This window comes from Corvus hawaiiensis, chromosome 13 (genome assembly GCF_020740725.1).
Source record: "Corvus hawaiiensis isolate bCorHaw1 chromosome 13, bCorHaw1.pri.cur, whole genome shotgun sequence".
Lineage (NCBI taxonomy): Eukaryota > Metazoa > Chordata > Aves > Passeriformes > Corvidae > Corvus > Corvus hawaiiensis.
In genome coordinates, this window is record NC_063225.1 from 10685472 (window position 1) to 10709401 (window position 23930).

Here is a 23930-nt window from a genome sequence, read left to right on the forward strand (position 1 = left end):
GCGAAGTGGTACGCCACTATTGACATTGCCAATGCATTCTTCTCCATTCCTCTGGCAGCAGAGTGCAGGCCTCAGTTTGCCTTCACCTGGAGGGGCGTGCAGTACACCTGGAACCGACTGCCCCAGGGGTGGAAGCACAGTCCCACCATCTGTCATGGACTGATCCAGACTGCACTAGAAAAGAGTGAGGCTCCAGAACATCTGCAGTACATTGATGACATCATTGTGTGGGGGAACACTGCAACCGAAGTGTTTGAGAAAGGAGAGAGAATAATTCAAATTCTCCTGCAAGCTGGTTTTGCCATCAAGAAGAGCAAGGTCAAGGGACCTGCCCGAGAGATCCAGTTCCTGGGAGTAAAGTGGCAAGATGGACGACGTCAGATTCCCACTGAGGTCATCAATAAGATCACAGCAATGTCTCCGCCGACCAACAAGAAGGAAACACAAGCTTTCCTAGGTGCTATAGGTTTCTGGAGGATGCACATTCCCGAGTACAGCCAGATCGTGAGTCCTCTCTACCTGGTTACCCGCAAGAAGAATGATTTCCACTGGGGCCCTGAACAGCAGCAAGCCTTCGCCCAGATCAAACAGGAAATTGCTCACGCCGTAGCCCTTGGCCCAGTCAGGACAGGACCAGAGGTGAAGAACGTGCTCTACTCTGCAGCCGGGAACAATGGTCTGTCCTGGAGCCTCTGGCAGAAGGTGCCTGGTGAGACTCGGGGCCGACCACTGGGATTCTGGAGCCGAAGCTACAGAGGATCTGAAGCCAACTACACTCCCACAGAGAAGGAAATCCTGGCAGCTTATGAAGGAGTCCAGGCTGCCTCAGAAGTAATTGGCACTGAGGCACAACTCCTCCTGGCACCCCGACTACCGGTGCTGGGGTGGATGTTCAAAGGAAAGGTTCCCTCCACGCATCACGCCACCGACGCTACTTGGAGCAAATGGATTGCCCTCATCACGCAGCGCGCCCGAATTGGAAACCCAAGTCGCCCTGGGATCTTGGAAATAATTACAAACTGGCCAGAAGGTGAGACTTTTGGGTTATCTTCTGAAGAAGAAGAGGAGCAGGTGACACGTGCCGAAGAAGCCCCACCATATAAGGAGCTACCAGAGAGTGAAAGACAATACGCCCTCTTCACTGATGGTTCCTGCCGAATTGTAGGCGCTAGCCGGAAATGGAAAGCCGCTGTATGGAGCCCCACACGACAAGTTGCACAGGCCACTGAAGGAGAAGGTGGATCGAGCCAATTTGCTGAGCTCAAAGCTGTCCAATTAGCTCTGGACATAGCTGAAAGAGAGAAGTGGCCAAAGCTCTACCTCTACACCGATTCATGGATGGTAGCCAATGCTCTGTGGGGTTGGCTGGAAAGGTGGAAGAAGGCAAACTGGCAGCGCAGAGGAAAACCAATCTGGGCTGCTGAAGAGTGGAAAGACATTGCCACTCGGGTAGAGAAGCTATCCGTGAAGGTCCGTCATGTAGATGCTCACATCCCCAAGAGCCGGGCTAATGAAGAACATCGTAACAACAAACAGGTAGATCAGGCTGCGAAAATAGAGGTGTCCCAGATAGACTTGGATTGGCAACATAAAGGAGAACTGTTCCTAGCTCGATGGGCCCATGATGCCTCAGGCCATCAGGGCAGAGATGCCACCTATAAGTGGGCACGAGACCGAGGGGTGGATCTAACCATGGACAGTATCTCCCAGGTTATCCATGACTGTGAGACATGCGCTGCGATCAAGCAGGCCAAGCGGGTGAAGCCTCTGTGGTATGGCGGGCGATGGTCCAAATACAAGTATGGGGAGGCCTGGCAGATTGATTACATCACACTGCCTCAAACCCGCCAAGGCAAGCGCTATGTGCTCACAATGGTAGAAGCCACCACTGGGTGGCTGGAGACCTACCCTGTGCCTCATGCTACTGCCCGGAACACCATCCTGGGCCTGGAAAAGCAAGTCCTTTGGAGGCATGGCACCCCTGAGAGAATCGAGTCTGACAATGGGACTCATTTCAAGAACAGCCTTATAAACACCTGGGCTAGAGAACATGGCATTGAGTGGGTGTACCACATCCCTTACCATGCACCAGCAGCTGGGAAGGTTGAGCGGTGTAATGGACTGCTTAAAACCACCTTGAAGGCACTGGGTGGGGGGACTTTCAAAAACTGGGAGATGCATTTAGCAAGAGCCACCTGGTTAGTTAACACTCGAGGTTCCACCAGCCGAGCAGGCCCTGCCCAATCCGAACCCCTACAAACAACAGATGGAGATAAGGTTCCAGTGGTGCACATGAGAGGTATGCTTGGAAAAACTGTTTGGGTAAAGTCTGCCTTGAGCAAAGACAAACCCATCCGTGGGGTTGTTTTTGCTCAGGGACCAGGTTGCACCTGGTGGGTGATGCAAAAGGATGGAGAGACCCGATGCTTACCTCAAGAGGACCTTGTTTTAGGGTGAACTACCCATGGCTCTGCACTTGTATCAATATCAGCATGTATATTTGTATATAATTTGGGTAATGCATAGATTTATATGGTTAAAAAAAAAAAAAAAAAAAAGTTAAGTTTCATGTAACATGTTAGTATGGGAAAAAATTCGGGGTGGATAATGTTGGGGTTTTAGTTTAGTCTTAGGTTTTCCTGTTAAAGGAATTTTCTCCCATATGCATGTTGCTAGGGGACAAATAGCTGTACTTAAGAAAGACAAAAAGGGGAGTGGGGCGGGCCTGGCTACTCTTTTGTCTACACCTGGGTGTGGGGACAGTTCGCTCTGAGCGTCCGGAGAGAGAAGCTGCAGAGAAAGGAGCTGCTGCTGCTTTCTTTTTGGCCGTTCTTTCTTCCTGCTGGAAGCAACGCCGGGACCCCAAAAGCCGCTTTTCCCTGCCCTGCTGGAGACCGAGCTGTGGCTGTCCTGCTCCGCTGCTGCTTCGAGCTTTCGCTACGCTGTAGCCCTGCTCACCCTGCCTGCCTGGGCCTCCGTGGTTTTTTCCCATCTGGATACATCTCGTCTGCCACCCGGGATTTGCGTTCGTCCCTGCCATTCCAGCCTGCTGTTCCTGAGAGTCCGGGATCGGCTGCCCAGCGGTTTGTGAAGCCTTTGTTCCATCCTTCCCGAGATCCCAGGGCACCGGTGCCGCGGGTTTCCCGAGCTCGCTCCGGAGCGCCCCTTGCAGCCGCGGGGGAACCATCGCACCTGCCCTGCTCACCGGGAGCCGCCAGCGCCCCTGCCGGCTGCGAGCGGAACTGCACCCGAGGGGAAAGGGCCTGACAGCCGAGAAGGCTGGCACTGGGTTTGTGATTGCTGTTACTGCCACAGTTGTTGTTGTTTTGTTTGACTGGTTATATACATATAGATATATATAGTAAAGAACTGTTATTCCTATTTCCCACATCTTTGCCTAAAGGCCCTTGATTTCAAAATATAATAACTTGGAGGGAAAAGGGGTTATATCTGCCACTTCAAGGGGGGCCTCTGCCTTCCTTAGCAGACACCTGTCTTTCAAAACCGAGACACTAGGGAAAAAGCTGACAGCAACTGTGGAAGAGAAAAACATCCTCCAGACCTGCCTTTCTCCTCCCTTTACACTGCCCTGGAAATTTATCTGTAATTTATTTCTACTTCAGGACAGGATAACCAGCATGTAAAATCTCTAGGCAGGACTCTTGCCTGGTTGTATCCAAACACTAGGGAATATTTGCTTTGGGGGCAATATAAACAATGTCAGATCTCATACCTGAGCATGTTTAGCAATAGGCATTTCTTCTTTTCTAACTATTCTCATCTGAAAATGGCAAGGCACAGCTTTGCAAAGAGGAAAGCAAAAACGACTAGCATGAGGCACTTTTCATAGGTGACTAGAGAAGGTGAGTGGTGCCCTTTTAACACCATAAATCAGGCCTTCCCAAGTATCCTAAGTCAAAAACTGCCTCCTCTTATCCCCAAATGCAAGCACATATCCTTTCTGAAAATTACCATTGACTTTTTGGGGTTTTTCTCCCACCTGTGCTATATTGGTGCCTGCAGCAGTTTGGATCCAAGTTCTGTTTTCCGGTCACTGAAGGATGGGATGACTTTTGGTTACGAGATCATGGACCCAATTCTCCAAACTAGTTCTCTCAGAACTCCTCCTCTGCAGCCTTTGGTTCCCAAGCCTTGCAGGATCTTTCAGGTGTGTGCCTCAGCAGAAACCCCAGCACAAGCAATGCTTTGGTACTGGGACTGCAGAGGTTGTCCCAGTACACTGTGTCAGCACCAGAAATGTTCCTTTCCTTTCCTTTCCTTTCACTTCCCAGGTAGCTGTGGAGTGTCTGTGTCAGCACATGAGTCATCCAGGAAGGGAGGCAGAAAAGGAACTCAGCTTCCATTGCTCAGTGTAGTGGCATAACAAGTTATTTCTGCCCAATAATACAGATGAGCTCAATAAATCAGTTTTGTATTGTCTTTTTACCTCATGTCTTCCAAAGGTTTTGTAAGCAATTATGCATTTGTCAATGCAAACATTGAACTGAAAAGCTGAACAGGGAAGAATTTATCTCCATGTTTTGGAATGGGCAGTTTCTCTTCCTCACTAAGTTGGTGCTACAGCAGAGCAGTGACACATCCTGTCATCTTTAAAGCAGCACACAAAGGAACATGTGATTAAAACATAGTTCAATCACTTTCTTAGTGTTATTAAAAGACCTCCACATACAGCACTTGTATCTCAAAACTACAATCCTAAAATCTCCAACAAAGAAGTCAGCAAACAGATCCTAAAATATATGTCCAACCTACACTTCATAAAACCTGCTCCTCTCCTGTTTGCATATACATGAAAAACAGAGAATTTAACAGTCTGAATACATTTCTCTGATTAAAAAAAGATGGAGAGAGATTAATTAGTTTGGATGAGGAGTGTCCATTTACAACCTGGACACACTCCTCAGACCGCCACCTGCCACAGCTTCTGGGGTCTCTCCACAGAGTGTGGCAGGAGAAGCTGCACTAGGAACAGCTTCTCATTCGGCTTGAGAAACAGCCTGTCCAATGTCTTCCCCAGTTCCACATCCTGTGTCTGGAAGCCCTGGGAGCACATGGATCCCAGTCCAGACAGGCAAAGGGGCCATCAGGCAGTACTCTTTCATTCCTCTCAACTTCTTTATACAGCTGACAGATTTCAGCTCAGAAATTAAATCCTTTAATGTACTACTAGCTCAGCCACAAGCTGACACCCTGAACTCTCTGTAACCAGAAGCCCAGGAAGAGTGGCAGGTTTCCAGGAACTGCCTTGGATTTTTAGGGGGGCTCTTGCCCCACTCCCCAAACCCTTGATCCTTCAGGCTATGGAGTTTTGTATGTCCAGGGTATGTTTAATTCTGCTGCAAAGCAGTCGGAGTGTGCTTTACCCACCACTCCAGCTCTTGTAAAGCTGTCAACATTGGCTCTCTGTTTGCGTACATGCATTTGGAACTGCTCCTCATCACGCCAAAAGGGACGGGAGCCAGCCAGACTGCACGACGAATTCCTGCTCACTTCCCCAGAGTGCTTGGAAGCGCCTCCATTTGCACCACTCCAAGCCAGAGCCAGACAAAATAAACAGGAGGAGCTGTCCCGGCAGCCGCAGCCAGGCGGCCCCACTGCAGAGAGCTCTGAGAACTGGGGCTCTTCTGGCTTCTGCCACAGGCCAGAAGGTTGGACACCTCAGGCCTTCAGGCATCTGAATCCTCAGAAGCCTGAAGATACATCACAGAGAACTTGTGGGAGGAAGAAGCAGCAGCCCATGGAGCTGGAATGCAGCACAGGCAATAGGAAACCCCAGCTCAGGGCACAGTGGATGCTGAGACCTGACAGAAGGACTGTGTTGGAGCAGCATTGATAGCGTCACCATTTTAGATAGTAAGTACTGATTAATAGGCCTTTCTTGGCACATTTTCACAGATTTTTGCACAAACTCCTTATAAGAAAGTCACTCAGTGTACAGAGGGAGTTGAGCCTCTAGATCAGGTGAGAGGCCAACAAGGAGAAATGAAGAAAGGAGCAGAGGTACCTCAGTGTAGCAGAGAACAGCAGAGCAGCCTCCCTACCCTAACACCCAGACAGCTTTATGTTACTCAAGCTGAGCCCTTAAAGCACTGTAAGCCCCAGCCATTCCCCAGCAGCTGCCAAAAACATGGACTAGAAAAACAAGGGCTGCAAGAGGCTGCTTTGCAAAGTCACCACTGCAACAGGAACCTCCACAGTACACCAGGAACATCCCATGGCTGACATCCAGTCAGGATAATATCCCAGCTGCCCAGAAGGACCAGTCTCCCCTGGTCTCTGTCACTAAGTCACTGTGCTGCTCTGGGCACATCTCTCAGCATCTCTGGGACTCCATCTGCTCAGGGTTCACAACACAGCCATTCACAGAAGTAAAGGTGCAAAAGTAATAGCCAGAGAGCATCAGAAGACCCTTGACAAAAGCCACAGTATCCATGATTTAAATACAGACATCCATCCCCTCCCCCCCCCCCCCCCAAAATCAGTAAACATGAAATGGTCCTGGGGACATAAGCTTGCCAGCCTTTGGGATTCAGTGGGAACATCCTCACACCTTTCTAACCATCATTACACCAGCTCTCTTTGTCATTATCCTAGGGCAGCACATCACCTTCCAGGATGATACATGAGGAAGCTCCAAGAAAAAAAAACAACTGTAAGGCTTTTTTTTTTACCTCTCGCAGAGAAATGACACAGAGACACGGTCAACAGAAGCCTGCTCTGGCTCACAAGTCACCCTGAAACTCCTCCTTACTCACCCTGCCTCAGTGACTGGAGCCATTTCACTCCAGTCACTTCCTCCTTGTGTTCGGAGGCTGATGTTTCCCAGGGGCTGACACCTATTTCATCAGATCTATTTGCAATTCAGATTTATTTGCAACATCAGATTCATTTACAATTCAGGCACATCCAGAGACAGCAGAGAGGGATGAGGCTGGAGGCCCTGGACCGTGCCGGAGGACACAACCTGCTTCCTTATGTGGCCACGGCTCCTGCTGTGCCCCATTCCCTTTTCCAGAGCAGCATCCACTGTCCTGAGAAGCTTTGAAAAGAGGAACGTTCTGGGAAGGGATTTTGCAGTGGGGTCCCTCTGATGCCAGGTACACAGAATGCTTCCCAAAAACGATGCTGTGAACACACAACACGCTGGGAGCCCACAGTAACACAGTCTGGCAGCAAACCGAGACTGCCAACTTGGAAGGGAGAACTAAAAGCAGATGGATGCATCTGCATTCACTCAGGACAATGCAAATCTGTTTTTCTAGGAAAAGTCTGAAAGAAAAGCTGGCTTTCCATGGGGAAAGATCATCACTGATATCCACAGATTCTGTCAAAGCCCTTAGGCTGGACACTTGCTGGGTGCCACAGAGAACCCTTATCTGTCTAAGGCTACACATTAAGACAGTGTTTGGTAACAGCACCTGCCCCTCCTTATCCCATCCTTCCTCTCTCTTCCTGCTCCTCATTCTTGTCTACAATCCACGTGGCATTGCCCCTTGGCTGCACCAGAAACAGAGTTGGGCAAGAACATCTCTGTTACTGAAGGCAAACTCCCGGCTGTGTTCTGAGTGATCCCTGGCATCCAAGATATCCAAGCAAGGGCTTAGAGCAGCACAGCTCTGCTCCTGACTCAGCCTCCCCTGTGACCCAGGCCCATTCCTCCTATTCCTGTTCCTTAGCACCCTCCAGGCCTGTAGCTACTGGTGGGTCTTAGAGACAGAGACAAGGTTGCTCCGTATGTCTATCCCACGACGAAAGTAATGGGATTAGACACCACCATGAGCTTTGCTATGCCTTCAGACCCTTCCAACATACTCCAGCTGCTGGACGTTGTCAGTGCCGGAGGGTACTGCCAGCCCTCAGCCTCAGCAGCTGTAACACCAATGATTAATAATTAACAAGTGTCATCAGGAGCCCAACCACATCAACCTTCCTGTCTGCAGCCCACTGCAAGCTGCTGACCTAATTATAGTCTCTATTCCTAGCTGCCTTCAGCCTCCCCATGAAGGCACAGCCTGTCCCACACTCTCTGGGACAGGCCAGGTGTGATCCCTGTAGTGCAGATGTGCTGATGCACCATAGGATTGCACCACCACCAAGGAACTCTGAGAAGAACTGAATGGAGCCTACTGCTTAAACCCTGCTTCAGTCTGAGCCTTACCGAACACCAGCAGACACTTATTTCAGGAAGCCTCAAAAATGCAGCAGACCTGAATTAGTAAGAGATGCATGTGGAGAACACCAGAGGACCACAAACCACAAACCTGAATCCAGACATCCCTAGTCTTCAGGAGCTGGAGGCACAGTAACACACGAGCCTGGCCACATCTGACAGCTCTAAACATCATGCACAGCTACCCTGCATGTGGATTAGACCAGTTTCCCCTCAGGACCTGGAAACAGCTCACCTATTCCCAGCCGTACATCCCTTGTTCTGCTCTATTATCCTTGACACCTCTGTTGCCACTCACTTTGGTGCCATCCCCGGGCTTAGCTGTTGTGCTTAATGGGAGGTGAGGGCTCTGCATTTTGTATCAAACCCTCTGTCACTGTAGGCTGCTGGAGCTGTCAGAAGTGTGGCATATCAGAGCCCCATGGAACTTCACAGACAGCTGAGCTGGAACTCCCCTTGGGCTCCCAGAGTAAGCTGCTGACACTGGAGCTATGAGCAGTTTTCCCTCGGCAACGTGAGGGGTGTGGATGCATGTTGGCCCTGTAGGAACCCCAGCCAAGAAGAGCTGTGTGTCTGGATGGGTGCCTGACGTCTGCACCAGACCTTCACAAGTTTCATCCAATATCTATGGGCTGAATCCTGTTCCACGCGTGCTTCAAACCCACCAGCGTTGCCAGGCTCAGTAAAAGGGAGATGGAGTTAAAGTTTACAGCTTGTTAGGCAGAAGGTCACTTCTAGCTTTAAAGATCTATTTATTAAGCATGAAATGTTGTGTATCTCCTCCTTGATCTTGCCATCCTCTGAATTCACACTTACCATGGCTTGCTTAGCACCTTCTGCCACAGGCAGGAGCAACAGCATTTTACAGAATCCATCAGATGCATTATGCAAACAGCTTCAGATACCTGCTTCCCAGGAAACCAGAGCTGTGAAACACTTGTAAACAGAGTCCTCATGGCTGAGCTTTTGGGATGTCAAGTGGAGAGCAGTTCCCTGCTTAACTGCTGGTGATGTGAGAGACCAGAGGGCAAAGAAAAACGGGATGCTAAAAGGAGAGAGGGGAAAGTGACAGTTCTGTGTCCAGTACAGGAGGCACACGGAATAGGAACATGGCATTTGCAGGCCAGAACTGTCTCCTTCTCCAGAGGTGGTGCATCACTTGCTGGTTACACCAACAACTCACAGCAAAAATGCAAAAAAAACCAAACCAAAACAAAACAAAAAGCCCCACAATTTCTCTCCCTACATGTTCCAATGACTCTTGCCTCCCAGAAGAAGCATGCCATGCCCATACACAGCTGTGGATAGCTTTGCCCTCACAACCCCACAGGGCCCTGCTGCCCCTGCAATGGGTTCCTGCCAGAGGAAGACCACCCCAATCCAGGTGGGACCATCCCTCTAACACTGCCCTTCTCCATTGATGGCAGCACACATGGGATCAACACCCAACTGAGGTCAAGGAGGTCAGCCCAGAGCAGCACTGACCCAAATCCAAAGTTCCCTGTCCCCTGGCCGCCCAGTACCTGTGTCGGAAGCTGCAAGGGGAGCAGAGCACGTGGCCAGGGCTCAGGCTGAGCGCCAAGCCAGCATCCAGCACGTCATTCACACATGCAGGGACTGAAAATCCACTTGTGGTAACAGCACGTCTGTTTCTGCAAGGTGGTGGCCAACTGTGACTGTTGCTCACTTCATCACCACCTTCCCCTCCATCCCTAAAGCTCATCCCAGTCAAGAGCTGTATTTTCCCACAGCCCTTTGGAGCAGGAATCACCCCTGTCCCAGGCTCTCCCTTGGTACCTGCAAGGCACTACAATACAAACACTAAAAGAACAAAAAACCTGAAGGTGCTTCAGCTGCCTCCAAGCTCTGTCCCTGTTATCACATTCATACAAATATTTGGCTGAAAAATCACTTTCCTGGGACACTGCTGCAGCAAGCCGCTACAACTGTCAGCGTAAATGATGTTCTGCCAACGGCAACCTCGCAGTGTCATCTCTAATAACACGGCACTAAATCCCAGCTTGTGGGGGATGTGCTTAGCTGCTGGGAGACCCCTCCTGTGGCTTGCTCAGCCCAGACCTCCACCCATCACCCTGCTCTGTTCTCCAGTTCCTGCATTATTGCAGCACAGTGAGATTCTGATTCTTGCCAGCCTGGTTTGAGGCAAAGGTTTTTCCCATACATGTTACAGCAGTCACGGCCACCTCACATGCACAGACCAGGAACAGGGTGCAGAGGGCACAAGGAAGAGGAATCTCACACCCACACTGAGATACATGTCCACACCTCTCTCTGTATGTGCCCCTCCATGACCTCCAGCACCAAATGCCCATAATCACTTTCCAGACTGACCCATCCCTTCCAAAGGGCAACTCCAATGTTATTTATTACATTATCCCTATTTACAGAAATTAAAACTTTGAGGAACTGATTCTCCTCAGCAGCCCAACAACAGAGAGGGAGAGAGAACCCAGGAGTCCTGGCTCCCAGGACTGTGCTTTGACAATTCTTCTGCAATACCCACTAAATATGAAAAGACACAAACACTGAGATCTACACGAAGGAGCTCTGGGGTCAGGATCTCAAACTTGTTTCTCCCACCCCAGTGGAAGAAAACTATTTTATTCTAAAATTGCCAAGATGTTTAACTTTCTTTAGGTCACTTAGGGGACACCACACTGCTTATACATAGTCAAAGGGATTAAAAAATAAGGAGGAACGTAAACTTTTTCAAGATTGCCAATGCTTTGCAAGTAAAACTAATAGGATGAATTACAGGGAAGTGAAATTTGGGTTAGCTGTGGAGAAGAGATATCCCAGCATTCATTCAGTGGGGAAGATGCAGTGGAAATTAGGGGGAGCCACACTCCTTGTGACATTTAAAAACAGAATAGATCAAATCCTTGCAAAAGTTTACTGTTCTTGCAGCAGCACAGCTTCTGACTGCTATTTGTGCTACATTGTGCCAGTTGAGGGGCAAACACACAGCAAGAGGGAGTCCCTATTCCCATGAAAACACACAAAGAGCAAGCAGGCGCATGACATGGAGGGGGAAAGCGAAGTGACAGGCAAAGTGACCTGCTGAGACCACACGTCATGTTCCCCAAGCCCTTCTGCTACTCTTCTCTAAGAGCTGCTTTATGAAGCATGGCAACGTGCCCATGTATATGTCAAGAACCTGGGAACGTGACCAGGACACATAAGGAATTAGTTCTCTATCTACAAGTTCAGGGTAGGGCTCCAGAGCCTGCTCCCAGAAGAAGAAGCGACAAGAAACAAGACACAGCTGACCCCAAGGAAAGGCAGCACGCACAGCTGGAGCCTAGGAAAAGCATCCCACAGCCAGCTCCTAATGACCTTTTTGGCAGAGAGAGCCGCAGTGTTCATTCATCACCTGTCCAGGTGAGGGCTGAAGGGACAGTGCTGCCAGATGTGTTTGGCACTCCGTCCGCTGGGGAGCAGCGGAGATCCAATGGGAAAATCCAAACTACCCCTATTTCAGCAGCAGGCTCTGTTTCAGGGCTGCGTGACTGTATCCTGCTGTCCCGTCTGCTCTTTTCCCTTCCAGCTCCAAATGCCACTTCCCCAGGGAAGGCCTGGAAATTTGCACCATGAAGTCTGCACAGCCAAAACATCTGCAGCCCCGCTGCTCCCTGCCCTGCCTGGGATGGCCAGCATGTGCTCAGCCACAGACACACAGCACAGCTGGAATTCCCCCCAGGATGCGGAAGTCACACTGTCCAGGGAAACAACACTTCTGGGGTTTTTAGGTCGTGCAGATATGACAGAAAGGAGTCACATTAATCGTTTGTTTTACTTGGAAAAGGCTTTTAATAAGGGAGATGGAACTATTCCCAGCCATGGTATCAGGAACAGGGGAGAGAGGGGGGAGGAACAGGACAACTGGGCAGAAGAGCTATAGGGAAACAGATTCTTCTGCTATGCACAGCCCATTCAAATCCAGCCCTGTCTGGAAGGCAGAGGCATGAACATGAAAAGTTCCCAGGCCTGATCCTTGGAAGCATTTGCATTATCACCAGCAAGACCCCAAAATCTGCCAGGAGCACAGCCTCTACCATCGTAACACAGCACTGCCAGTGGGACAGTGGGTAAGGAGACACGAGGTCCCACTGCACAAATCTTTTCCAGGGGTCCTGGAAGTACAGTGGGACTGAAAAGCTGGACTGTCACCTTATCTTGGCACAAAGGAGTCCCTAGCCAGGAGCAGGGAGGGAAGAAGCAGTTTAGTTGCTTCTGTCTGCAGACACATAGGAGTTTGGTCCCTGAAATTTCCAAATAAGCAACAATAAATAACTGTATTTCAGACTATTGTTCTTTTGTTGTCTGTTTTTCAGTTTGTTTTGGTTTTTTTTCCTAGAATTCTTTGTTTTGGTTTAGTTTGGTTTTATTTCTCATAATTAGGAAAGGATTTCTGCCTGACCAGTTCACGTCAACTATTATCAGCTGCTTCTGAACAGGGAGGAAAAGACTCCTCAAGCCAGTCCAGGCATCAAAAAATGTGCCCTGATGGTGAAGTGCTGAAACAAAAAAAGGATCAATACCATGCCAGTCACTCGTGGAGGAGTTTGCAGCCTGCACAGGTCACTGCAGTTTCCCATCTGTCTCAGAGATATTCTCCCCAATTATAAAAAAACCCCAGAGATTTAACAGGCATGTTTTTCATCACTATCAGCTCAATCTGGTGAAAAACTCAACCTCACATATTTGTTTTAGCAGCCAGCGGGTGGTGTGGTGCTGCAGAAGAGAGATTTGGGTGAGAACTCCAGGCAGAAATCTGCTCAGGCCGGCTGGTGCTCCAGAAGGAACTCTTCCCATTTAACCTCTTCCAGTGCCTCCATTTGCAAAGCAGATTAAACACTGCAGAGCTACAAGATGCAATTATGCAGAATGAGTTATGATGCCAAGGACATCAAATTCACCTTTGCAGCTTGATCGATATTAGTTATCAATAGCACACCAGACCCAACATGGGAGCTGTCTCTGGAGCGTGGAACTGCCCATAGGAAGCGCTCCCCTCGGCTCCGTGCTTCATTAAACACACGGAGGATCTGGCAGGGGCTGGCAATTATATACAGAGCATTCAACCACTCACGAATTCTCTGCAGATTCCACCCAGATTACCTCCACGACATAATCCATTGATCAGAGGTGTGTTCTCAGGCTCCACAGTTAATTACACTCCCTGCTGATGGATGAACAGCAAAGCCATCGCTGGGAAAATACATTGGGAGCAGAATGTCAAGCAACGCAATCCTAAACAAAGACGAAAGGGTCTGGGAAGGATTTCAGAGCTTTCAAGGTTAAAGCTCCCTGCAGGATACACTGGGGTCAGCACAAACAGGAGACAGATGTGGCAGGGGGTCCTGAGAGAATGGACAGCTCAGCCAGACTCCCAGCCCTGGTGAGTTTGTCCACTTGCAGGACAGGGATTATACAAAGCTGGGGAGGCAGCCAGGCGTGCTGGGAAGGATGCTGGAGTCTGGAGACCCCCACTGCACTTATGCTCTCATCTACATTCTCATGTCCAGACCTGCCCACTGCACTCTTGGCTTACAAAGGAAAATGCACTCAGAGGCTGAGGCCCAGATCAGGAAGCGTAAGACAGCTCACACCCAAAGCCTTGCTCCAAAGGCCTGTATCACCAGGATAAATCCCAGCTAGTGATCTCTGGAGCTCAGCAGAGCACCACCAATATGGACTCAGAACACAAGTCAGATATCACTGTGCTCAACCTCTTCTGGACTGTGCCAGGCAACCTGGGGTAGGCACAGTTCTGCCAGATACTCCAGTCTCCAGCTAGTTCTCTTGCTTGCTTGGGAAGCACATTTGTCTGTACATGCCAAACCTTGCCTGTCTTGCCATCCAAGGCCGCTGCAGAGAACACCACCAACAATGCTGCTGTCCCCAAGGAGCAAACAGGGTGCCTCATCCCTTCTAACAACTCCAGAGCACAAAGGAGACCTCCCAACTCAGCCTCCTTATCCCATCACAGCAAAGAGAAATCTTTCATAAACACCTTCTCTGCAAGTTTTAACCAAAGCTGGCCACGTGCAGAGCCACACCAGGAGGAGAGAAGGCCACTGGTATTTGAGCACAGCTCTCCACCACACAAGATGATTATATGGCAGACCTGTGCCCAGCCCAAGAGGCTGCTGCCAGCACCTCACCTTTCACCACGCTGAGGGTGGCATCACTGCTGTAGCGCTTTCGGGCGGTGTTGGTTGCCACGCAGTGGTAAATCCCAGCATCGCTCTCCTGCACATCCACGATTTGGAGGACACCATTGGGAAGAGTTATAAACCTGAGTGACCAAAAGGAAGAGTGTGAGACAGGCTATGCATTACCCCACCTATTCATCATCCCAAAGCCCTTTTATCCCTTTCTTTTCTCATGTGCAGGTCCTGGTAATGACAGCAGAATGGGATCAGGGAACCTCTGAGCAACCCAACTGGTGGTTCTCAAAAAGCAGCAGGTACAGACCCATCCATCACCTTGGAGTCTTCACAATGCAAAAGGTGCTTTTGGGAGACCACACTAACAGGACTTTGCTGACACAAACCAACTAGACAGTACAAACCAACTCCATACACACACGCTTCTACATACACATTTGTACATGTCCCCAGGCATACAGGTGCTTGAGCACACACTACAGCCATTTTCAGCACTTGCTTTTTGCAAAGGTTTGGTTGCCACACAAAAAACACATTGCAAAGAAGTCTGAACATCATCTTTTTCTTGCTGCACCTCAGGGTGCAGCAAGGGGGACCAACTGATACACAGCTGCACCTTCATGGGCCAAAGCAGCCACGACACAGCCACCTGAACCTGCACCATTTCTGGGTTGTAGTGATTCCTTTCCTTCTTCCACAAGTTTCTGGCTTTTGCAAGGTGACAAACTCACAGCTGGGCATTCAGTATCCCCTGATTTGCCCATGGGATACTACTGGGAAACACTTCCAGGGAATGAAATGGCTACACTGCTCACACATGAACACAATCCTTGCTGCATTACACTGAACAAAGCACATGATTAGCAATTAGCATAAAAGTAGGAGCAGGCTGTCAGTATCTCCATTTTCTGCCTGGATTCCTAGATGGCAGCCTCTTTATTCTTGAACGAAAGGCGCAAAGCCTACGTGATCCTTTTTAATTATATATGAGATCCATTTTTAATTGCAAGCCTCTATAAACAGAGCTGCTGAGGTTTGACAGGCAGCTCTGGGTTATCAGTCTTCATTATGAAGAGGACACATTCAAAGGCAATTGCTAAGGGGAGGGATAGCAGCTATTCCACAGGAACAGCACAAAGACAAGTTATAACCATTAATGCCAGTCCCGCCATCCACAAAGATCACAGTAAGTCAAACTGTGGTTCTCCAGGTGCTGAGACTGCTGGAGTGCCACGAACGAGGATCATGGAGCCAGGAAGACCTTAACGGATCACTCATCCTGTGTTCAAGCCATGGTCATCAACAGCATGCCTGCTCCTGCAAACATTTATCCTAAATCTGCACTCATGGAAACACCTCCCTTGCCCCAAGCGGTCTGTTCCAGAGACAAATATCCCTGCTGTGAATCTTGCATCGATCCTGGACCGCAGCTACTGCAGTTGAGCTCATCATGTCTTGTCCTCTTCACAGCTGATGAAGAAAGAAGAGCTACCAGAGCTCCTCCAGTGACCATTCTGTCTCCACTGGAACAATCCTACAGCCTGATTCACAGACACAGACTGGCTGAAGCTTCCCACGTACACAAACACATGGCTTTACATACCTAAAGCCATGTTCCTGCTACTTACAAAGAGATTTTGCTCAGAATCAAGCTCCAAAAGACCTCAGAGGAGGTGGCACACAAAAGCCCTCATCAGGATGCCTCATCAGAACTCAGGAGAAAGATGACAAATATTTGCATCCTCTCAGCTCCGCGGAGGGAAAGCCTCCCACTGGGATAATATTTATTTTTGTCGTGCATCTGCTATTTGAGTCTGTAATTAATATCAACATATTTCAAACACCAGGCAAGGCATCTCCCAGCCACAAAAAGATGCGTCAGTGATGTATCACAGATTCACTGGGGCTGGGATGGACCTCTGGTCTGTGGCTTTTGTCCTCTCAGAGCAGGGTCACTAGACCAGGGCGTTCAGGACCCAGCTTCTCTTGAGGGCACAAAACAAATCACTGTGTCTCAAAAGAGAGCAGGAGCTGGAAAAAAGGGGGTTGAGTGGGGAAACTTCATCAAAAGAGCTTGAGACAGTCCCTTCAGCACCACTGGTAGAGATCTACTCAGTGCAGTACATCCTGTTGAGAAAACATGGCAGCAGCGAGGACCGCTCTGCTGGGGAAGCAAGGAGGGAAGAAAAGTAGAATTTCTCTATCCACCATTTCTCCCAGCTGCTCACAAAGCCTCCAGCTCTTCAGGGTCCCAGCAGCCCTGAACTAGAAGCCTTCATGCAGCCTTCAAGGGCATTTGCTCCATCCCCAGGCTCCCTACAAGGAAATTTGCCTGATGACTCAGAGCAGACAGTTGGCAGAGCTTTTCTTCCACACAAAGGGCAAATCTTCTTGTCTGCTCACCTTCACCAAGGATTAAGCAGAAACAAAACCTAAAGGACAGACAGACAAAGGCCCTGGAAGCAACAGAAGCGCTGGAACCTTGGCACTCCCAGGAGTTTTGCTGTTGATAGCTGCACTGTCAGGACCTGTCAGAGAAGACTGCCTCGACGGGGGCGAAAGGCAAACCCCCCTGGATTACACTGAAGGACAGCACACTCAGAGCAGGGCCAACTACCACAGCCTCAAAGGCAGCAAGAAGAACAGGGCACACCCACGGAGCTTTTCCCCTCCCTGAGAGCACTGAGGGGCTCAGGGCTGCTCACCAGGGCAGTGTTCAAGAACTGAAATCAAGAGCCACTGCCTCGTGTCCAAACCCTGCAACCCTACAGCTCAGAGGATATTCCAGCATTAACAGCTCTATCCCCTTTCTTACCTTCTCCCCAGTAAATTGCCAGTACACCCTCCCTGCAGCCTTTTGAAGGTGCCTAGGACAGCCCAAAGCACCAGTCCTGAGCACAGTGAGGAATCTGCAGCCCTGTTGTAGGCTCAGTTTGGAAACCATTTTGCTCACAGCTCCAGAGTCCTGTACATGAACATGAGACACACCAAGGCACTCCTGACACAGCACAGAAATAAATGCTACACACAGATAAAACCCTCACTTAGCCAAAATGTGGAAAAATGACCGCAGAGCACGTGGTCTGTAGGTTATGGATTTGCTGTGAAGACGTCCAAAGACCTCCAGTTCCCAGCAAGAGCTCATCTTGTCTCTAGAGAAAATAAACAGCAATTTGGAACCTGATGTGAAACTCAGCCGGCACCTAAATCACAGATTATGCCAAGAGATGTTGCACACACCTCAAAGCAACTGCAATCTAGAGAAATCCTGTGAGCCACCTTTCAGCAGCTGCTGCAGATTTAAGACTGTATTTATTCAGTGTAGTCCAGAGCCAGAACTGCAAAATACTCTGTGCCTTACTCACACATGGAATTTAGATTTTTGTACTGAAGAGGGACAGGAAAGGTATTCTAAAAATACCAATCAGCACTTTGGTACCCTTTGGGTGGTTTAAGTACTTCTTTAAGCTTAGCTTTCAGTACCTTTGAGGTGGCACCATTCTAGAACCTGCACCCAGGGGCAAAGACTGAAAAGAGTACCCAAAGCTAAGAACAACAAAGAAAAGCAGAGGGGAAAGAGGAAAAAGGAGGGGAAAAGAGGGGGGAAAGGAAAAAAAGAGGGGGGAAAAGGGAAAGCAAGGAAAGGGAAAAGCAATGTGAGTTCCACACAATTATTCTAGCCTTCTTAAATCACAAACACTGATGTTAGTAACATTACTCCAAGACTGTATCTCCAGTCCCCAAGCCTGATTTTGCACACCCTCCCAAGCCCGGCTATTCTGGAATATGAAATCATCACCCTGACACCTGCCCAGCCAAAGGGCTGCATTTTCACAGGCTCATCCGAAGTGTGCACAAGAGGCAGCCCACAGTAATCAGGCCAGCCTGAGATCCTATCCTTAGGCATGATGCAGGGAGGATAATAGAAAGCTCTGGTTGGCAGCCAACATTTCCTGGAATTCACTTAATTCCTTTGAAAGCCGGTTATATTAAATCCAACAACAACTAGACAACAACAAAAAAAGCAAATCCTTCTGAAAAAGCATATTAGCTAGAACATGATTTAAAAAGCAAGATCTGCAGCCAGAGATTATGGCCTGGCTTTTACAAGGAAAACAATTTTCAGGCTGCCTGTGATGAAAGCAATCTCTGAGCAAGTAATTTCACAATATCCATCGAGCTGTCTCATTTAAAAAGCCATTGTATCTATGGCACACTTCTCCCTACAATCCCTTCTTTTTTGTTTTTTTCCTTCCTTTTTTATTAATTTTCTTTTCATTACAAAGCAACAGAGTCCTATGAACCTTTAGATGCCACACTCCAGACTCAAGGATATAAGTGGGTAGTCTTATAGAAACAGTCACTGCTGCAAAAGTATTCCTAAACATCCCCCCCACCCCACCCTCTTTTTTTCCTCTTCTGCCACTTGGATTAACTTCCCCAGGTGGGAAACAGCTCCTTCTGCAGAACAGAAGAGGAGTTTTTAAGAACTAAAGGACAATTCAGTCACTGATCCCCTGCAGAAGTGATGTCTACAGACCTCCCACTAAAACCATAACCAAAATCAAAGAAAAACCACATCATGGAGTACAGTCAGGTATGCCCAGGTCAAGAATCCTCACCCCAGGCCCCAATCCCCCAAAGAATTCTGTGTCATTTCACACAAGGGGACAAGCCAAAGCAGTCCATGCCTTGCCATGCCCCATCCCAGGCACATACAAGCCCTTGCAGAGTGCAGGTTCTGTGCTGTAATAACTGGCACAATATCAAGGGTTGTTCTTCCTTTGTGGTTTGGATATCTGGGGGAAAGATATTTTATTTAGGTGTTTATGGACTTTTTTTCCTGGGCCTCTTGAATACCTCCTCTTATATGACTTAGTTATCAGGTCCAAACCTGGTCTATCACCTCTCTTGTCATTCTACCATTTTATAGAATGACTTCCACATCCTAAATGGTCAGGTTTTGCTTTGCTCTTTTTCAAGCTGGCCCAGGAAAGCAATCTGGGAATCACCTGGATTCTGCTGGGACAGCTTCATGGTCCTTCTCCCAGGTGATGACAGGGGAGGGCAGCCCCTCGATCCGGCACTCAAACCGGGCCATGCCATTTTCTTCCACTGTCTGCGACTCCGGCTGCTGCAAAAAGCGTGATAATGCTGGAGAAAGAAGAAGGGAAGAAAAGTTAATAACTCAGTGTTTCTGCTGAGAAATGCAAACCTGTTACGACGTATGAGCTAAGAGAAAGGCTTTTCTCTCCTGAATATAGCCTGAAATGTAACTCCCTTTCCTGTGCCCCTACAGACCCTCAGCAGCCCTAACAACAGTAACTGAAAGGTTTCAATGTGCAAATTTGCTTCTTGCCTCATTTTCTCCCTTAAGGCAACAGTGTGAGAGAAAGACAGGCAATTAGGTGGTTTCACCAGTTACCTTCCTAAATTGCTTCCTTGTCTGTTCACTCGCTCCATTTGGGAAGGACACAGAATGAGAAACAGAGGGGAAATGCCACAACCCCAGAGATGAGAGTTTCCCCCTTGCCTCACAGCATTCCTGCAGCCACAGGAAATTAAAACAAGGCAAGAGGAAGAACAAGCCGGATGTCAAGCTCCTTACACAAATCAACTGCCCACAGGCTGGCAGTGCTGGAGACCAGAGGCAGAGCCCGTAAGAGTTTTGACCCACCCTCTCCTACCTGCAAAAACCAACTTCATCCTACTCAACCAGATGGGAGGCAGCCAAGGGGATCCAGACACCTTGCTAAGAGGAGGATGGATTTCATACATGCCAGGACACTTGTTTGCTTTCCAACGGTCACCTCTCTCTATATGTGTCCTTCCATAGTGAAGAGGCTGAACTTGTTTTGGAGATAAAACACTAAGGTTTGGAATCACTCTTGGACCGCAATGCACAGCTGCCTCATCTTCCTCCCCTTCCACGCACACAGCAAAACCCGGCAGCAGAAATCCTCCCCCGGGGCTGTCAGCATCTGTCCTATCAACAGCATAACCGGAAGGCATCTCAGTCACACAGTGGAGTTTTGAATATTCATGCAGGCTCCTGGATGGGGGCAGAAAGCCTGTACTCTTTTCCACCAGAAAAACCGGCTTCTGCTTTATCCATCTCTGTTAAACTGCCTTTGCTGTGAAACCCACCCTGCCGGACAAATCCATCTAACAATGCTGTAACACAAGTGCCAGAAACCCCAAACGTGGCACAATGAACATAAATTTCAGCCAAAAAACACACTTGAATGCTGGGCCGAGCACAGCACTGTGCTCAGAAAGACCCCAAGTGACCTCCTGGCCCTCCAGCACAATATGTGCTTGTCTCACCACCGCTTTCCAAGAGCATCCATCATAGCTTTGGATTTTGCAGGACTCCAGACTTGAAGTTTTCTTTCCATCTCTCACACACACAAACATCCATGCACACACATACATGCTTTATTGCAGTGTGAGCTTGAGAAAGTATGTACAGTTTGGAAAATGAAATGCTTTTGCATGACCCATTTTAACCTCGGCATATTCTCAGCTGTCATTAGTGTTTTTCTTTAATTTAAATAGTTATCACATGTTTCAAGCAACTCATTGCTCTCCGCAGCAGCTACAGACCAAATTCTCCCACCAGCTGTCCGCCACGTTTAGTTTTCCAATTCAATACAAATGGAATGAAAAATGTTTTCCTGGAAAAATTTGAAAAATACATTAATATGTAAGACCTTAATTCAGCCAACTGCTTTAGTATTCTCAAATACACACTGCAGACCACTTTAACACAGTAATTTCTACAGATTACAAAACCTTTTAAGTTCACGTTAATAAAACTTGCTGAACCCAAGAGTTTAAAAGAAAATCCATCAAATGCCAGTGCATATTCAGGATGGCACCATCAAAACAATGTTCTCCTGGCAGCAGATATCCTTAATCCTCTTTCCCATTACTCTCTTCTCATCCTACAGGTGAAAATGAGAATATTTTGGCAGGCTCTGGAGGGTCATGTACCCAGGAAGATCATGATGGGAGGCAGGAATCCTTCTGAAAAGATGAAATCTGTTGGCATTTCTGCTTCCTCCACTTCATGTTGGGTCACCTGTCTCTCTGCTGTTCATTATTAAGTGGCATCATCTTGGTGTACAAAAAGTGACAGAGCCTCCTGGGCTCCCTGGGTTACCAGGCAATAACCTATCCTGGTTATTCCTGGCTTTCACTTGCCAGACCTGGTCCTGCAAGCTTGAAATTCCCAGCTGAGAACCAAATCCTGCCCTTCACCTTAAGCCAGCCCCATCTACCCACCGTGCTGGAACGGCTCAAGCAAAGAGCCAAGAAATGCACCCCTGACAGAGCCTCATTGGGATGCAGAGGAGTGTGACCAAACAGTGATCCTGATTAGTGAGTGCAGTGTCCCTCTCGCTTGGAGCAGCACACAGGAACAGCCACACTTCCCAAGACGAATCACAGCTCCTGGCAGAGCCACGACAGGCCGAGAGCTCCGTGGGTGCCAGGGGTTCAACTCTGGCAATGCCCAGCAAACAGGTTTGTCACTTAGTGCCGTCTCAGAATTCCTGAGGTGGACTTCAGAGGCTGAGCAGCTCCATCATATTCCTTTTACAGCAAGAGGATAGGGACAGTGGGGATAGGGATAGGCTGGAAAAAAACACCTCTGCAAGCTCTGAAAGAAGCAGCCTGCGGCCTCCTCCATGAAGGAGAGGACAGGGAACTTCAACTGGGATCTTCTGAGCACAGAAAGCAACACCAAATCAAAGCAAGAGAAGTGAAAAGGTTTCTTTGATGCAGGACTGAACAAGACCCCTGGATGTCGGCTCTGAAAGGGTCAGGCAGAGACAGACTTGCTGGCTGGGCTCATTGCTACTCCGTAAGCATCTGCATCAGCTTGGGCCAACACCACAGCACGCTCTGATCCCCTGCGTTCCACCTGCCTCATCCCCAGGAGTACCAGGGTGGAATAGATGAGGCAGGACATGTGCAGCACCTCTAGTGCAACTCAGAGCTGTGCTGCAAACAGCTGGTGCTGGGAGGAAAAAGAAGCAGGCAGGGGAGGAGAGGACTAGAGAGCAGGTCCTGCCACTCGGACACGCTGCACGGATGTGTGTGCAGGTCACAGCGAGTGCAGGACAGGCTCCAACACACTGCGCACCCTGGGGCCACAGGATCCTTGGAGGGGCTGTTCTCTTCCCACAAACACGTTCTGATGGAAGGGGCTGCTCCAGAAGTGCTGCTAAGTGAGAGGTTTTCCCATAGGGAGGCAGCGAAAGGAGATGCTTGAGGGGAAAAGGCAAACAGAGATGACACATACTCAACATTATTTTTAACTCCTCAACTAAGGTTTAGCTTGCAAAGCCATCCTGAGCCACAAAACACCTCCCAGCCCCGTTGCACTGATTATCCTGAACACCATAATAGGCCACTCAGTAAAAATTACCTACTGCAGGTGAGGAGGTGAAGAGCATTACAGCAAACTGCCCTCAGCGACAGCCGAAGCACCAAGCTCTGCACCACCAGGAGTGGCGCAGGCAGCTCCCTCCGTGATGACATGTTAAACCCAGCTGGAGCCAAGCCGTGTGTGCCAAGGCTTTTAGCCCTGAGCCCAGGGGTGACTGCAGGACGGTGGAACACAGCACCCTCCCCCCTCTCCCAGCAGCGTGATCCGTGCAGGAGGCTGCAGGCTTGGAAAGGCTGCCAGCCAGCAACACTACACCCCAGGCAGAAAATGCAGTCTATGCAAGGAATTCAGCCTTCTGAAAGGGGCTCACTGCTCTCTCCCACAGTGCTTTGCCCCCAGACTCTCTTCGTGATCATCCTCTTTGTACCTTTTATAATTATTAGGAGGTATTTCCAAGGTGGGGGCAACTTCAGCCCCCACCGAGATCACATACACCACCCAGGCCACCCCTCTATGAATGACTCACCTCTGAACAGGCCAGGGGCGGAAGAGGAACACGCAAAGAAAGTCGTGGGAGCAATTTGCCACGGTCCCCCGGCACGGCGCAGGCAGAGCCAGCGCAGTGCTGTCTGCGGGGCCATATGGCAGCACAGGATTGCTCCTGCTCTCCACAGAAGCCAGCTCCCCACCTACCCAAAACAGCATCTAAAGCCACATCTAAAGTCACGGATGGTACAGAGCCTGTGCATTCATGTGCAGGAGGTATTGCTGCCCAGTCTGGCTCTGCCTACAGTCCCTGGCCTTCACTCACCTATTCCCCTAATTCACAAAATAAATAGGTTAAAATCTATAAAATAAATCCTTAAAGTAAAAACAAATCCTGGTCTGACGTTCCTCAAATCCCAGACACGCAGGGCGCCACAGAGAAGAGACACTGTCCGTGTGGAGAGAGGATGATGAGAAATCCTGTGTGTTGATTCCTGCTGTGGCCTGTCCCTCCAGGTGCAGAAACACTCCAAACCTCTCCCTGCTGCTCCCTGCCAGCAGCCACGTGACACTGGCCCATTCCCTTCAGGCACAGCAAACATCTTCATCTGACAGTCAAAATTACTGTAATTTTCTCCAACCTCCCTTGCACAAAATGTTTAAG

At 49.1% G+C, this 23930-nt stretch overlaps 1 protein-coding gene across 3 annotated transcripts in view; it reads right to left on the minus strand.

Moving 5' to 3' along the window:
- IGDCC4 (immunoglobulin superfamily DCC subclass member 4) overlaps window positions 1–23930 on the minus strand; it is a 96059-nt gene that overhangs the window by 39068 nt on the left and 33061 nt on the right. For 2 of the 3 annotated variants that reach the window (XM_048317861.1, XM_048317862.1), the window contains exons 3-5: window positions 19398–19539; window positions 17430–17537; window positions 14380–14513 (exon numbers count right to left, since the gene is read on the minus strand). In XM_048317861.1, the coding sequence (XP_048173818.1) occupies window positions 14380–14513; window positions 17430–17537; window positions 19398–19539 (384 nt within the window). The remainder of the gene's footprint in view (window positions 1–14379; window positions 14514–17429; window positions 17538–19397; window positions 19540–23930) is intronic. The other variant, XM_048317863.1, reaches the window with a different exon arrangement.